This window comes from Schistosoma haematobium, chromosome 7 (genome assembly GCF_000699445.3).
Source record: "Schistosoma haematobium chromosome 7, whole genome shotgun sequence".
In the NCBI taxonomy this organism is placed as follows: domain Eukaryota; kingdom Metazoa; phylum Platyhelminthes; class Trematoda; order Strigeidida; family Schistosomatidae; genus Schistosoma; species Schistosoma haematobium.
The window spans coordinates 16,183,845-16,201,577 of NC_067202.1; the positions used below are offsets into that span (position 1 = coordinate 16,183,845).

The 17,733-nt window shown below is 37.7% G+C and overlaps 1 protein-coding gene across 1 annotated transcript in view; it reads left to right on the top strand.

Annotated features, from left to right (window-relative positions):
• The window catches only part of RAB11A_5 (Ras- protein Rab-11A), a 42,849-nt gene that overhangs the window by 13,456 nt on the left and 11,660 nt on the right, over nt 1-17,733 (top strand). The window contains exons 5-9 of the mRNA XM_051218109.1: nt 2,235-2,448; nt 6,600-6,758; nt 8,201-8,432; nt 14,886-15,013; nt 16,945-17,084. Coding sequence (XP_051064545.1) covers nt 2,235-2,448; nt 6,600-6,758; nt 8,201-8,432; nt 14,886-15,013; nt 16,945-17,084 — 873 coding nt within the window. The remainder of the gene's footprint in view (nt 1-2,234; nt 2,449-6,599; nt 6,759-8,200; nt 8,433-14,885; nt 15,014-16,944; nt 17,085-17,733) is intronic.

The following is a 17,733-nucleotide window of genomic DNA, read 5'->3' on the forward strand; positions in this document are numbered from 1 at the left end:
CCTACATAGGAGGAATAATAGGAATTGAAGAGGGAGATTGATTATGAATATAGTCGTCTTCAGTGCTGTTGGAAGTATGAGGGCGGTATTCACTTCCCGGTTGCCCACACTGTGGAAGGGTTCTTCTAGAGGTACCTGGAAAGGTAATTGGATTGAAGGTGGTCTTAGCGACCACAGTGCCCAAGGGGCAACTGCTTGCGGCCGGTCACACACGACCATTTCATTATAATTTTCGTATTAGCTCCGTACTTGTTTGGACCTCACCACCGGAGACGGGAATCTGTGGGATACGTCGAGGTGCCCATTTTTAGGGTCGACCTTTTCTAACCCCACCCTTTCTTTATGGGGAAGCAGCATCGTTGATATGCTGGTTGTATGAGAGAAACACGTTACTCCCGTCACAGCTCTGTAAAGTCAGCAGTACGACTTCGCCCTCGGACCTTGGGTTTGTTGCTTTTAGTTTTATCGCTCTACAACCAACCTGCTTGACATAGCAGGACATTGAGCCCAACTGGTTCATCAAAATAGGCAAGCCCGACCACCACGTCAAGGTAGCAGCAAGGGTGATGATAATCAGATATAATAAAAGAAATTATGATTGACTAGTAAATGTTATTGTGAATAGTTAATTCAAATTGTATCATTTCATACTAATTATTTATTTAAACACACAAACATTGGTATAAGGAGGCACCAAATTGATATGCGCCACACAATAACAATGAGGCCAGTAACAGTAATCATTGATTTGTGAGAGGGCTGGGATGCTGACCGGGTGCCTAGACTGAAACAGGTGGTTTTCTTAGGGGCCCACACCTGAAGCCTGTGACCTAAATGTCGGATCCACAAGGCAGTGGAGCAGCGTCAGGAGATGCAGTTCCATGGTAACCGGTCACCGACAATAGGTTAATACGCCATTTGTTCCCTCAGGATCCTGGAATCCATGTTCACCATTGGCTTGGAATGAGGGTTTTTCAACTCCTCTTAGTGGACCCTCCGTATCCACCAACCCTGTTAAAGTACTGGACATTCGCTTTTCGTCCTCTCAATTTTGTGAACTACACCCGTAGTGCGAGATGTCAGTGAGTATAACTTCCCTGGCAGTGGTTGTATGCACGTAGCCATGTGAAAGCATTTCGAGAGAGAATGATGAGCCTTTCCACCTTCCACCATACTAGGGCATTTGGGGATATGTTTAGTGTAATTTATATCTAAATGTTACATTTAATTAGATGGTCCATAAAAAAAACGTAAAATTAATTTCGTACAATAAATGAGTAGCCGTCTAGTACTTCTAGGTTTTCAGCGGTGATCTAACCCAGATCGACTCATGAATTCAACCGTTATAATATTCATAGTTTATTTTTTGATCGACTTTTTAATTAATCGACATAAATTATTTTCATCAGTAGTATCTAATTATGAAAAAGAAATATCTCATTTTCGATCAATTATTGAATACGTCTTTGGATATGTTCCAGTGTCTGTAATTAAAGATGTGTTGTGAACTAATAATAAAATAATGTGATATCAAGAAGATGGTCATTTCAATGTAATTTACCTACCGATTCAAAGACTAATGGATCCAATGTTATAGTATGCCTTATTTGATTTAAGTAGATGTAATAAATGAATCCGTTAAATAGGTAGAATGACAGATAGATAAACCTATCCGGCATACCCTATTTTCCCCAAAATGCCCTGGTACGACAGAGTGGGGAGAGTCAGTTTTCCCTCTCAAAATACTCTCGGATGACCACACGTGTACAGCCACTGTCAGGGAAATCCTACTTACTGCCTTCTCGCGACATTACTTTTGTTTACGAAATTGCGAGGACAAAAAGAGAATGTCCGGAATTTTAACCGGGTTGATTGATATGGAGGACCCACCTAAGGGAGTTGGAAAACTCTGATCACAAACGAATGGTGCACATGGGCTCCAGGATCCTGATGGAACAAATAACGTATGAATCAATCGTTGGTGACCGGCTATCATGGGACTGCATCTTCTGACTTTTCTCCACTGCCTTGTGGATTAGATCTTTAGATCGAAGGCTCCGATTGTGGCTTCCTAAGAACACCACCTGCTTCGATCTCAACACCCTGACGGTAAATAAATAAATAAATTCAAATGAGTTCCTTACTAATTTAACAATAAACAAACATCTTAAATATATGAAAGTGGATTATTTAAACATACTATCTTTGTTTTTTTTCCTCATTTCAACTTTAAGGCATCCATCCGAAGTGATGTATACAACTGCTCTTTATGTATTAAATCAATTATTATGGCATTTACCAAATTATTCACGTCCAGAATTTCGACATTGTAATGGTCAACTAAATCTTATTTATTTACTTGAAGCAAATCGTTTGGATGATTCAAATTGGTTATTAATTTGTTTAGATACACTACGTATGGCAGTTTATGAAAGTAGTGAAACAAAGGTAGATATCAATTATAGATTGCTATTATTATTGTCCTCTTTATAAGTAGTAGTAGTAGTAGTATAGTGAACAAGAACATGAGTGTGGGGGGGACAATCGAATGTATTTGAAGACGAAATTACAGAATATCTCATTAAAATCTAAGAATCATACAGTAAATACTTAGTCGGCAAAATATCAATCCATTGTCTCGAACTTGGCTGTTCCATTTGCAGGTATCAGTTGATCGTCTCAGATTTTATTGTTCCTGCATTGTCATACCAATTACCTTCCGTTTCCGTTCTTTCCTTCTCGATTTTCTATTGAAATACATTCTATTCGTGACCATCGTTATATACTACTTATATGGATATCAGAAGCCCACATAACATTAGTAGTATAGTTTACCTTTTATAGTGGAGTCATTTTGAATTACCATCAGTTGGATCCATTCAATGAGTTTGTTCAATGAAAACTGTGTTTGATAACAATATCAATCTTATTCATTTCAAAATAATTTCTATTTTTGAGATAATCCACTTTGTAGCATCAACAATTTCGTTGTTCTAAACAACTTTAAAACTTGTCGAAATTGTACTCTTAAGTTGACTTGTTTTATCGGTATAGGGTTGTGCAGATTACGACGTTTTTGATTGAGATCATGAACCGGTTGATGTTAGACCACCATTGAAAACCTGGAAGCATTGAATGGCCGTTTCGTCCCATTGTGAGACTCCTCAGCGGTGTGCATTCACCATCCCGCCCACGGGATTCGAGCCCAGGGCCTTTAGTCCCACCAGATCAGTGGTCTAGTGGTTAAGCGCTCGCGCGCCAAACCAGTAGGCTCTGGGTTCGAATTCCCCGGGTAGGATCGTGGATGCGCACTGCTGAAAAGTCCCACAATGGGACAAAATAGCCGTCCAGTGCTTCCAGGTTTTCTATAGTAGTCTAGCTTCAATTGACTCATGATCTCAACTATTAAAAAAAGAGCTTTTTAAATACCTTCATTGTAGTGTCCTCATTAGAAGCGCATTCAACAGGTTTCTCAGTGTTGTTTACCCGAATTTCACCAATAATTTTGTATCACTTTGAATAAACTATGTCAGTACAAATGTATGCTTAAAGGATTTTAGTCCACAGGCTACCTTAAACAAATCATTAGGTTTAAATAGAAGAGACTATGTTTACAAGATAGTGTTATATGCAACAAAAGGAACTTATAATTCATTGAATAGAAAATACAGACAATTTAGCAAAGAATATTCTCTCATTTCAACAGTATTATTCACAGAAAGTTGTACAATTGTATTTATAGTGATTTAACGAATGAAGTACTTTTTAGGACGATGTAGAAAGTGAATTACATTATAAAACATTCCAAAATTACTTTGTTTAAAGAGAATGACCTAACAATCGATTAGTTAAAGGAAATTAATAGAGATGATCTGGCTCTTCTATCGCACACGCAACAACAAATGCAGGAGAAGACGACCAGTGTAGCAGCAGTAGTTCTCAACATACACAAAGGGAATAGCAAGATTCTCCGATACAACACAACATGCAACAATCGAATCACACTTGACGGAGAAGATATGGAGAATGTAAAAACCTTTACATATCTGTGCAGAATCATTGATGAACATGAAGGATCTGATGCACATGTGAAGGCACCGATCGACAAAGCAAGAGCAGCATATCTACAACTGAAGAACATCTGGAACTCAAAACAACTGTCAACCAACACCAAGATCAGGATTTTCAATACAAATTTAAAGTCAGTTCTACTGTATGGGGTGGAAACTTGGAGAACTACGAAAGCCATCATCCAGAAAATACAAATGTTTATTAACAGCTGTCTATGCAAAATACTTCTTTTCCGTCCGCCGGACACTATCAGCAACAAGCTACTATGACAGAGAAAAGACCAGATTCCAGTGGAGGAGGAAATCAGGAAGAAGTGCTGGAAGGGGTAGAACACATATTGAGGAAAGCACCAAACCGCATCACAAGACAAGCCCTCATATGGAATCCTCAAGGTCAAAGGAGAGGAGGACGACTAAAGAACACATTACGCTGAGAAATGGAGACAGACATGAGAAAAATGAACAGAAATTGGATAGAACTAAAAGGAAAGGCCCAGGACGGCGTGGGTTGTAGAATGGCGGCTGGCAGCCTATGTTCCATTGGGATTAACAGGCGTAAGTAAGTAAGGATGTTAAGGTATATATATATATATATATATATATATATATATATATATATATATATATCAAAAGTAGTAATAAGTCAACTGAACAAATTGGAAGTTAAGGGTGATGCTATAATTCTAAGGATACACAACTCCGGATAATATATCACTGATGCCAGGTTAAGTTCAGGGTGCTACCCAGAGTTTACAACCACTTTTCGTTCACGTTTAGTTTGTGACTGTTGAATGTAAGAGTATCAATTTTCATTGGGGACTTGATTTTAATTATCTAAAGCTATCTGTAGGCCCACAGACAGTCATCGTAAACATAGAGAATCTAGCATGAATGTGTATTACTTTCGTTATGATACTTAACTGTTTATATGTTCACTTCATCGAATCACAAGGTCATCGATTCTACCAATTACGGGTTCGTTTTAGACCTATCAGATTACTGCTGACCTTCGTTTTGACCAATAACATAATGACTACGAAATCTGACATTTTATTGAACCAATCAGCTTTTACTATCCCCAACAGCCAATCAGAAGATAAACATATTAAGCTAACACTGATTACATGATCGCATAGCATCATAAAAAATAAATTGTGATTTATACATTACCAAGTCATGAGTAGTATAAAACCGGTTACTAGGTGAATAATGATGAATTAGTGATAATCCATATCAATAATCAATAAGTTCAATGAAAGGTTAAAATTACAAACCAATTGATTAATACTTACACAGTAAAATAGGCTTTATAATTTACCATGTTATTGTTTGATAGTTTCATCTTCCTGAAATATTCACTCTAGTCTGACAAGTTCAAGTTACTACATTACTTATGATCAATACAGGGATTGTTAAAGGAAAGTAAGACGATGATCAACAATTGAGAAAGAGAGAGAGAGGGAGGAGGAGGAAGAGTAACATCAACATCAAATATAATTGTGGAAAGAAATGAATGCGATCAAATAGATCGAAAGTTTACATCGACATAACTCAGACCAACAGTCATTGATTTCATGAATTCATAACATGTTTTTGATTGATCACTTAGTAATGGCCAGTATCATATTTATATAATCCTTTTTAGTGCTGATCGATTTCTGTTGATTAATTTGCAATCCAGTCGCTGGTCTAAATGACTTGACATTGCACACTCTATAATGTGATGTTAATTATTTGAAGATAACCAATAAAAAACTCGGTTTGACTTACGTTCTGTGTTACCAAGCACTCGTCAACATAGTGTACCCACAACGTCAAGGGAACAGTCGCTCCCTAATGGATTTGAACTTACATTACTCAAGCCAACAGTGTGAGACGTTATCACTGGATTATTCAGGCAATGACTGACCTTCTATAGGACTGAGATATTTACAACTGAATAATCACAGAGTACTAGTGACCAAGATCATGTTTATCTATCTATCTATTATTATTAGTAGCTTTATTCAATATTATATTTTTGGTAAAATATAGAATTCTCAGCACAAGGTATTTGAACAAGTTTCCTTTTCTTATTTCTTGGTCGACTCTTGCGATAAATATTGAGTGGTCGCCAGTTAGATGTTAGCAGTCCATGAATCGACATCTAGTTAATTTATATTCTTTTCGATGCATATTGCTAACCACCACGATGTCTCTCATTGAGCTCTTTTGTAACTTGTACAGTGAAATGTCGTAAACTTTTTACAAACCCACCTGAATAGATTATGCGATTCATAGACATAATGATGTATTAAAACAAACAAATAAAAAAACAGATAACTTATTGAAATATCTAGATGGTAAGGAACAAGTAGCCCCGATATTCAAGCAGGCTGCCTTGGTCGTACTTTTTAGCACTAATCAATGACAAGTAGCATATGATTCAGGTTTAGGGTTTCTTGTTGACTTCCATTAACTACTACATAACGCTGTTTATACTTATTTGATACTCTATTATTATTAGTATTGTTGTTTTATATCTTATAGCTTTCTATTACATCAACTAATATCTATCAAATTATTGTACATCTTTTGAGAACATATCCAACTAATATGAAAATAGCTTATAATATAGCAAGATTAATCAAAGTTTTAAGTGTATGCAATGAAAATAAACTAAAATTAGTTGAAGCTGGCACTGTAGAAGTAAGTTTGCGTTTTACAAAATTGAAAAACAAACAAACAAACTATCATTATTACTATTCACAACTATATACAGTTTATTGAATGAATAAAGGGTTTATTGAATATTGAATGTTCAAATCGAAGAATATTTTAGTATTTATTTGATGTATATTGGTCACCGGCTACCATGGGACTGTATCTCCTCACGATGCTCCATTGCCTTATGAGTCAGACCTTTAGGTTCAAGGCTCGGCGTGTGGCTCCCTAAGATAACCACCTGTTTCGGTCTGGGCATCCGGGCAGAACCCCAGCCCTTACAGAAATCGAATGATTTATGTGGCGCATATCTATTTGGTGCCTCCTTATACCAATCTTTATGTGTTTAAATAAATAGATAAAATACTATTTTGAGAATAGTGATAATCAATTTATGAATTATATTCTGGTACGGTCGATAGAGAGGAGAGTCCACTTATTCTTTCACGAAATGCTTTCATATAGCCTTGCGTATATAGCCACTATCAGGGAAAGCGTACTCACAGCCTTCTCGCACCAGGGATGGTGTTAACGAAGTTGAGAGGAATAAAATCGAATGTTTGGAGTTTTAACGGAGTTATTGGATACGGAGAGTCCACCTAGGGGAGTTGGAAAACCTTCATTCCGAATCAATGATGCATATGGGCTGCAGAAAGCTGAGAAAACAGAAGGCGTATTAGCCCATTGTCAGTGACCGGCTACCATGGAACTGAATCTCCTGACGTTGCTCCACTGTCTTGTGGATCAGACATTTAGGTCAAACGCTTCAGATGTGGGCCCCTAAGAAAACTACCTGTTTCGGTCTGGGCACCCGGGCAGTATGACAGCCCACACACAAATCAACTGAATTGTGTGGCGCACATTTATTCTGTGCCCCTTTGTACAAATATTTATTTGTTCAAATAAATAATAAATAAAATAACAGGTAGGTATACCTTGAATCTTAAAGATACTGTACTGACTAGCGGACTCGACCCCGTCTTACCCCAGCTTCACAGTGTGATACGTTAGCACTTAGCTATTCGGATCTCTATTGACCTCCTATACCTCATTTGTAACATCTTCAACTATAAAGCTGGTTAATGTGAGTTTAAGCCTACTAAGGAGTATCAATTCTCTCAAAATTATAAGCACAATCTTCTGTTTTAGTTTTAGCATTCCCTATCGATTACTTTCAATCATCTTAACACAATATACACGATCTCGAATCATTTAGACTCGTGTTCATCCTGTGATTTGATCGACAAAATTCATTCAAACTAAAGGGACTAAACAAACACTACATTGATCACTATTTAATGATTAATCAATTGTTGACATTGATATTGAAAGTGTGTCGTTAAGGGGAGAATACCTTCAATTCAATTCAATTCACAATTAAATCCTAATCTTTTCCCATTTTATTGTATTATTATTTTAAATTTTAGGCATTAACTCCATTATTAAATTGTACTAATGAAATATTACAATTAGAAACATTATGGGGATTACGTAATATTAGTGATCAAGCTTATCATTTATTGGCTACAAAAAATCTTATCCCAATATTGATTAATTTATTAGCTAGTAAAAATGAACATATCTCTATATGTTCCGCTGGTTGTTTATGTAATTTAACTTGTCAAAATGTACAAAATAAAAGTTTACTTGTTGAAAAAGGTAAAATCCGTTTTTTTGTTTTTTGTTTTTATTTTTAATGATTCCATTTCATACACATCGAGTTCCCCTTTTAATCATTTTGAAAAGAGTAAGAACTAAAAGATTCCTCGCAGCAGACTAGCGTGCATTCATTTATATTTCGTCTGGTTCTCGTCAGTTGGTCAGTTGGCCCAAAAATGCCTTGGTACGGTCGAGAGTGGGAAGAGTCCACTCTCCCTCTCAAAATGCTCTCACACGGCCACGCGTATATAGCCTCTGCCAGGGAAGTCATACTCACTGCCTTCTCGTGGCGCGGGTGTTGTTTACGAAAATGAGAGGATGAAAAGCGAATGTCCGGCGCTTTAACCGGATCCCAAACCAAACCAATGGTGCACATGGGCCCCAGTATCCTGAGGGAACAAATGGCGTATGAACCAATCGTTGGTCACGGGCTTCCATGGGACTGCATCTCCTTACGATGCTCCACTACCTTGCGGGTCAGACCTTTAGGTCAAAGACTCGGGATGTGACCCCCTAAGAAAACCACCTGTTTCGGTTTGGGTACCCGGGCGGTATCACAGCCCTCACACATATCAAATGAGATTTGTGTGGCGCATATGTATTTGGTGCCTCTTTGTACCAATATCTATGTGTCCTGCTGGGTGCGGGATCGTGGATGCGCACTGCTGAGGAGTCCCATACTAGGACGAAACGGCCGTCCAGTACTTCCAGGTTTTCCATGGTGTTCTAGCTTCAATTAACTCATGATTTCAACCAGTGAAATTTCTAAAAATCTCCACATAACCCATTCTGATAATAATAATCACCTGCTCACCAGTGACTGACTTCAGGAGACGCTCCTGGAGTCCTAGTGAGAAGTCATTACCAGTGGAGTTCAACCAGGTCTGTTGTGAGATAGGAACTCACTGAAGACAATGGTGTACGGTGGCGCAACTTCGTGGATTGGTTGAAGTTAGACATTAACACCGTTGGATGCCGGCTCAGTGGTCTAATGGTTAAGTGCTCGCGCGCGAAGCCAGTAGGTCCTGCTGGGTGCGGGATCGTGGATGCGCACTGCTGAGGAGTTCCATACTAGGACGAAACGGCCGTCCAGTGCTTGCAGGTTTTCCATGGTGGTCTAGCTTCAAGTGATTCATGATTTCAACTTGTGATAAATAAAAAAGTTGGTTACAACCTATGATAATTAAAAAAAATCATCATTACATAATGGGTTTAAATTACTTATATGAAAGGGTTTGATTGGAAGTTATATCGAAGACATATTCGTATAGTATAGCAAGGGTATAAATAAATGTAATAGACTGAATATAGTAAATATAACCTTTATGTAGAAGAATATTTTACAACATTGATTGTGACAGCAGTTGGAACAGCCAGAAACAAGTGATTACATAATGAGTAGGAATATAGTGAAGGAATATTTGTCACCAAGGTAAGGAAAGATTAATAACCGTCAGGTTTATGACGTCTGATGGCAACGGTTTTAGTAAACTTCAAAAGACTGGAGTTTGGCTGCTTACTAATCATCTTGAAGGATTGCAGTGTATATATTTACAATATTCAGTCTGTTATATTTATTTATACCCTTGCTATACTATACTAATATGTCGTCAATATGAACTTCCAACCAAACCCTTTCATGTAAGTCATTTAAACCCATAATGTAATGATGATGTTTTTAAAGATCACAGATTGTAAACAACTGACGAGAACCAGACGAAATACAAATGAATTCATGCTATTCTGCTAGGAATCTTTTAATTCTCACTCTTTTCAAACTTATTCAATTGATTTACTTCTGGTAAAGTTATATAACAATAAAATGAAAATGATTTCTCTCTGTTACAATATGAAAAACGTTGCTATTCTACGACTTAAGTACGAGATTAGGCAATCACTAGACCTGGATACACTGAATACATAATTTTCGAATGAAAAATCGACAATCAGGAAAATAGTTTATTTAACACAATGCAATCAGTCTGTACATAATGATAGAGAAATAACTTCAATATTAATGGTGTTTCATATTTGACATGGCTGAGTGATTTGTTTATTTAAACACATAAACATTGGTACAAGGAGGCATTAAATATATTTGCGTCAAAAATCATTTGATTTGTGTGAAGGCTGATATACTGCCCGAACGGCAAAACCTAAGCAAGTGCTTTTCTTATGGGGCCAAACTCTGAGCGTTTGATTCAGAGGTCTAGTCCACAGTGCAGTAGAGTAACGTCAGGAGGTACAGTCCCATGGTAGTCGGTGGCTAACAATACGTTTATACGCTTTTTGTTCTCTCAGGTTCTTAGAGCCCATGAGTACCACTGGTTTGGAATGAAGGTTTTCCAACTTCCCTAGGTGGATCCCCCATATCCAACAACCTGGTTTAGGCTTCGAACACTCGCTTTTCGCCCTCTCAATTTTGTGAACAACACGTCTGATGCGAGAAGGCAGATAATAAGATTTCCCTGACAGAGGCTGTATATGCGTGGGGATGTGAGAGTATATGAAGAGGGATAGATGACTCTCCGCAACCCCGGCTGTACCAGGGCATTTAGGGGTAACATGACGTGTCATACAGATTAATATACGTTGCTTCTCAAACCACACTCTAAATATGACCAGTCTAGTGTGTGATACTAACCCGTTGCTTAAACTAAATTAGGTAGGACAGATTTTGAACCTGAGACTTAGTAAATGAAAGTCGAGAGTCTCGATCACTAAGCAACTGTTGTACTTTATTTCCAACTACCATTTATTGTTTTCTTTCTATTAAATTGTAAATATACACCTTTTTATTGAATATTCAATACTCAGTGAATAATCCATTAAAAGGCACTCTGCTCATAGTTATTCTTTATACCAATCAAAATACTAATGTTATTATGATTATTATTGTTAATTACAAAATGGTAATAACAACCGAATTTTGTACTATTGATTTATTTTAGTTCCATGAATGTCCTCAATGAGGTTGTAAATTAATCAGTTAGACAGTTGAATGTAAACAAACAAACTTTTGGGGGTTTATAATTTGATATTTCCCCTTTATAGTTTCGAGTAATCTTTAACAATCCTTTATATCAGAAGGGGTTTTGTGGAGATTTTAGGAATTTCACTGATTGAAATCATGAGTCGATTGAAACTAGACCACTATGGAAAACCCGTAATCACTGGACGGCCGTTTCGTCCTATTGTGGGACTCCTCAGCAGTGCGCACTCATGATCCCGCACCCCCCCCCCGAGATTCGAACCCAGAACCAATCAGTCTCGCGCCAAGGGCTTAACCAACTAGACCACTGAGCAGGCATTCAACGGTGTTAATGTCTAACTTCAACCAATCCACGAAGTTGCGCCACCGTACACCATTGTCTTCAGTGAGTTGATATCTCATAACAGACCTAGTTGAACTTCACTGGTAACGGCTTCTCACTAGAACTCCAGGAGTATCTCTTGAAGTCAGTCACTAGTGAGCAGATGATTAATATCAGAATGGGTTTTGTGGAGATTTTAGAAATTTCACTGGTTCCAGGTTTTCCATGGTGGTCTAGCTTCAATTGACTCATGATTTCAACCAGTGAAATCCTTTATATGACAGCATAATGTATAATGATCTGGATCAAGGCAATCTGTTGGAGATACCCAGAAAATTCATTGAAGAAAACCAAAAAGGACTCTGAAAATGCTGAGAAAATATCTTATCCAATCAGCACTCAATAGAAGTTTTATCAGAAACATTTAGAAAGTGAAAAGTCAAATGTCACATTTATGATTGGATAATTACCTATCCTACTATTATGTTTAGTAGCGTTCCAGAACTTTCCAGAAACCAAAGGCCATCTAAAATGCTATAAATACCCTAGATTTTTTTTGTATACGAACGAACCTTTAGAGTAAAGAGTTCTTTCCATATTTTTCACCTTTTCCTGCGTGTTCAAGTTACTGTGTAGATTTAGTGTACAGAACTTAATAAAACTAATCAAGAGTTAAATTGGAAGATTTAACAAAGTTCTGTATTTCAATAGCTGATTTATACTGAAATTACCCAGTAATTATGTAGGGATAACTAATCAAATAGGTACGGTGTCTTTAATCCAAATTATTCACGTTAGTATTGACAGATTCCTGTATTATCATTATATTGTCCACATAAATCGTGAGATTTTACTCGGTTGATCTAAATGTGTTAAACAAACAACATATACTCATAGCTACATAGATATGTATATGATAAATGTGTTCAATTTAAGGGATAAATGAATCCTTATATATTTGAATGGACCTAGAATTTTCGACTGATCCACTGTACCAATAAACTATGGTTGAATTTCTCGTCCCTTTCACGAACTTCTCTTTACAGAGTTCACTTATAATCTCCCATGAAACTGAACTTATGATCTTCAAAGTCTCGCGATAAGCATTTTACATTGTAGTAAAAAAACCCAACAGTCTACATTTTCGAATTTAGTCAATTCAGCATACATAAAGGAACTTTCATATAGTAATACTACTACTACTAACTATCAATGATAAGTGAATCACTTTCGACATAATTGAGATTAACCGTTACCGGTTTTTCAATTGAACTTCAAAAAAGTTAAGAATTAGTTAGTTAGTAATGAGGAGAAAATAGTTGTTCTGTTAGATATTTTTCTATTGGTAGTTTTGCCCCTAAATGCCCTGGTACGGCCGAGAGTGGGAAGAGTCCGCTCTCCCTCTCGAAATGCTCTCACATGGCCACGCGTATATAGCCTCTGCCAGGGAAGTCATACTCACTGCCTTCTCGTGGCGCGGGTGTTGTTTACGAAAATGAGAGGATGAAAAGCGAATATCCGGTGCTTTAACCGGATCCCAAACCAATGGTGCACATGGACTCCAGTATCCTGAGGGAACAAATGGCGTATGAACCAATTGTTGGTCACTGGCTTCCATGGGATTGCACCTCCTTACGATGCTCCACTACCTTGTGGGTTAGACCTTTAAGTCAAAGACTCGGGGTGTGGCCCCTAATAAAGCCACCTGTTTCGGTTTGGGCAACCAGGCAGTATCACAGCCCTCACACAAAGTGTGGCGCATATATATTTGGTGCCCTCTTGTACCAATATTTATGTGTTGAAATAAATAAAAATAAATTGATTGTTTGAATCTTTTTATTGACTTTTAAGACTGCAATGGATCAGTATCTTATCAACATGTATGTGTCCTTTGCGGATTGTTTTTATATTACGTTAAGCTACAAACATTATAAGCAGAAATGGATTGTAGCTAGCAGTGGGACCTAGGACGTACGTTTCGTCCTAGATAGATGGTTGATACGATGGTGTTTGAAGAGAACAGTACTAGGTTTGAGTCTCACTATGAACATCAACTCTGGGATTCAGTTACATCCAGCTGAAAAAAGGCGAGTCCCAAATAGGATGAAACGCGCATCCTTTATACTACTAAGATAGATAGTTTGTGTAGTTTTTGTTTTCTTTTTTTTCTTCTCTATAATGTCATTGGACTCGAGGTCAGTGGATTAGAGGCATCGTTTCTATTACAAAAACTTGGAGGTATTCAATTTTAGTCTGTATGAAGTAGTGACCAGTGGAGTTCAACTAGGTCTGTTGTGAGGTAGTAACTCACTGAAGACAATGGTGAATGTGTCGCTCAATTTCGTGGATTAGTTGAAGTTAGACATTAACACCGTTGGATGCCGGCTCAGTGGTCTAGTGGTTAAGTGCTCGCGCACGAAGCCAGTAGGTCCTGGGTTCGAATCCCGGGGGGGAGAGGTAGTGGATGCGCACTGCTGTGGAGTCCCATACTAGGACGAAACGGCCGTCCAGTACTTCCAGGTTTTCCATGGTGTTCTAGCTTCAATTAACTCATGATTTCAACCAGTGAAATTTCTAAAATCTCCACAAAACCCATTCTGATAATAATAATCACCTGCTCACCAGTGACTGACTTCAGGAGACGCTCCTGGAGTCCTAGTGAGAAGTCATTACCAGTGGAGTTCAACCAGGTCTGTTGTGAGATAGGAACTCACTGAAGACAATGGTGTACGGTGGCGCAACTTCGTGGATTGGTTGAAGTTAGACATTAACACCGTTGGATGCCGGCTCAGTGGTCTAATGGTTAAGTGCTCACACACGGAACCAGTAGGTCCTGGGTTCGAATCCCGGGGGGCGGGTCCGTGGATGCGCACTGCTGAGGAGCCCCATACTAGGACGAAACGGCCGTCCAGTACTTCCAGGCTTTCCATGGTGGTCTAGCTTCAACTGACTCATGATCTTAACCATTGAAACTATATATGCTTACTGTTGAAGTGTCCTATTCCGTAATATAAACTATTCTGTGGTAACTATCTAGATTAAACTGTATACAGTTTTACTTTCTACACTACAATTTTCAATCTGAATTGTAGCAACTAATGACACGTTTTTATACCTTTTTTATTATTTATTCATCCAGGTGGTGTAAAAGTGCTCTGTAGACTTTTATGTTTAAATTCAGATCGTCAAGAGATTGCAGAACCAATTTGTTCAGCTTTAAGGCATGTAACTCATCGAAATCCTCATTCTAATTCAGCAATTTATGAGGTAAGTTCTTCCTGTTTCTTCTTTCTCCACGTTATAGTTAACGTTCAATATTCCTAATATATTTCGGTACCTTTATTCATTGTCATATGGATGATACATCATTCTTTAAGAAGTCTCAGAATTTAATTCATTTTTGTTACTGGTTGTTTGAATCTTCCTACTGATGTTTAAGACTGTAATTGATCAGTCTCTTATTGGCATATCCGTTACGGGTTGCCTCGATGTTGCATTAATTGATAAGTATTATAAACAGAGATGAATGATAGCTAGCATCGTAATCTAGAACGCACGTTTCGTCGTATTTGGGACACATTTTTAATTGAATGTACCTGTATCCCAGAGTTGATGTTTACAGTGGGACTCGAACTCAGTGCCGTTCGTTCACTTACAGTGTTTATTGATTGATTAATATGAAACGATCAACTGATACGTTCATATGTAATTAAATGAACTAACTTGTTATTCTTGTCAACGGTCAGTAAATGGAATATATGTGCCAAAAACTGAAGAATTGATTATTTTTTATATTAATTAACCGCTAAATATTAAATTATATCACGATTGTCTAGTCTTTAGTGCTGGTTTAAGTCTATCAAACAACTCTAAATAACTTTACATCACAGTCAATAGTAAGCCCTTTCATCAGACTTTGTCCAAGTTAGTTCTCATCAATAACATGAATCGATAATAAATTCACTTGGTATTGTTTACTTGAATCTTCCCATTGATGTTTGTGGATTAAAGCAATGTCGAGGCAATACGCACAGTATGCCAATAAGAGACTGATCCGTTTCAGTCTTAAACATCAATGAGAAGATTCAAATAAACAATATCAATTGAATTTAAACTTCGCCCCATTGCAGAAGCAATTGGCTATCAGGACTAAGTAGCTAAGTGGATAACGCGATGGCGTTTGAAGCGAACGGTACTGGGTTGGAGTCCTGGAGTGAACATCACCTCTGCGATGTAGGTACATCCAGACGACGAGTTCGAAATAGGACGAAACACGCGTCCTGGACTACAGTGCTAGCTATTATCCATCTTTTCTTATGAATCGATAATCTTGCTGATGTTATTTTCGGGATTCAATATGTTACCATCTAGATTGATAGTCAGACGAGAAGTTACCAACTTAGATCAATCAGATTACATCTTGATATCAAGTCACTGGTATTATTGATATTGATTACTAACCAATGATCAGTTATTTGAAAAACAGAGTTGGGCACTGACTAGTAGTGGAATCCAGAACGCGCGTTTCGTCCTATTTGGGACTCGTTTTTTTACTTGGATGTACCTTCATCCCAAAGTTGATGATCTCTCCAGGATTATTATTACGATTGTTATTATTATGGTTTGTTTCTGGCAGTTATTCCATTAAAAGCAAGTTTTTTTCCTCAGATGGAGAAATCTTTACAGAAGGTAGTTTTCTTTCAATCTCTGATCAATACATTTTGAAATACTGTGGTGTGAGCTACTTATGTCCACATAAGTAGTATATAACGATGGTCACGAATAGAATGTATTTCAGTACAAGATCGAGAAGGAAAGGACGAGAACGGGAAGCAATTGGTATAATAATCCAGGAACAATGAAATCTGAGACGATGAACTGATATTTACAAAGAGGACAGTCAAGTTTGAGACGATTGATTGATATTTTGCAAATTAACTATTTACTGTTTGGTTCTCAGATTTTAGTGAGATATTCTGTAATTTCGTGTTCAAATACATTCGATTGTCCCCCTCACACTCATGTTCTTGTTCACTACAGCACCACTGAGAACTATAGAGTGCTAAAGAAACAAACTATCTTCAAAGATATACGCCTCTTGACTATATAGGCGCTTGAATCTTCAGTTAAAGCTCTATGCAAATCAGTCTACAAGACAGATGTTGTTAAACTCTGTTTATTTCCCTCTTTTAAATTAGGTTCGTACCAGTGACACTTTGTCAACTATTGCTTCCTTATTCCTGAAATATCAATTTGTATCCGCCTTACCTTTATTAAAATCTGTTGTTGGTCTTATTCGAAATTTATCTACTGTGGAAGTGACACGTCATGAACTTAAGTGAGTTAGTTATGTTTAATTATCTCATTGTAAATAATCAGTGAATAGCTGAATGTTTAATCATGGAGAAAAATTTCAATCAAAGCTACTCATATCTTTATGTTCATAACGTAGGTCTTGAAGAAATTCTAATTTTGACCAATTTTATTCATCTGTAAACGATAACATCGTCGATTGGAGATTATTAGCAAACTACTATATAAGTATGAGTTTAAAAGGTTTGAATAGTCTATTTTCCTAGTTATCGTTTTTTTGGTTAGTTTTCTACGGGATGGGGTTGCTAACGCCATGCCTAACCCTCCTCCTTTATCCGGGCATGGGACCGGCAGTAGCCCCCGGAGGGACTCCAGGTGGAGTTAGTCAATATCATATGGAATTCCTATGATGGATTAAACTGCGAAGTTGTACATGGAGGACAACTGACAGACTCGTTCGAGGTAAAGACCGGTGTCAGGCAAGGTTGCTTACTCTCACCCTTTCTCTTTCTCCTGGTGATCGACTGGATCATGAAGACGTCAACATCTGAAGGGAAGCACGGAATACAATGAACATCTAGGATGCAGTTGGACGATCTAGACTTCGCAGATGATCTGGCCCTTCTATCTCAAACGCAACAACAAATGCTGGAGAAGACGCACAGTGTGGCAGC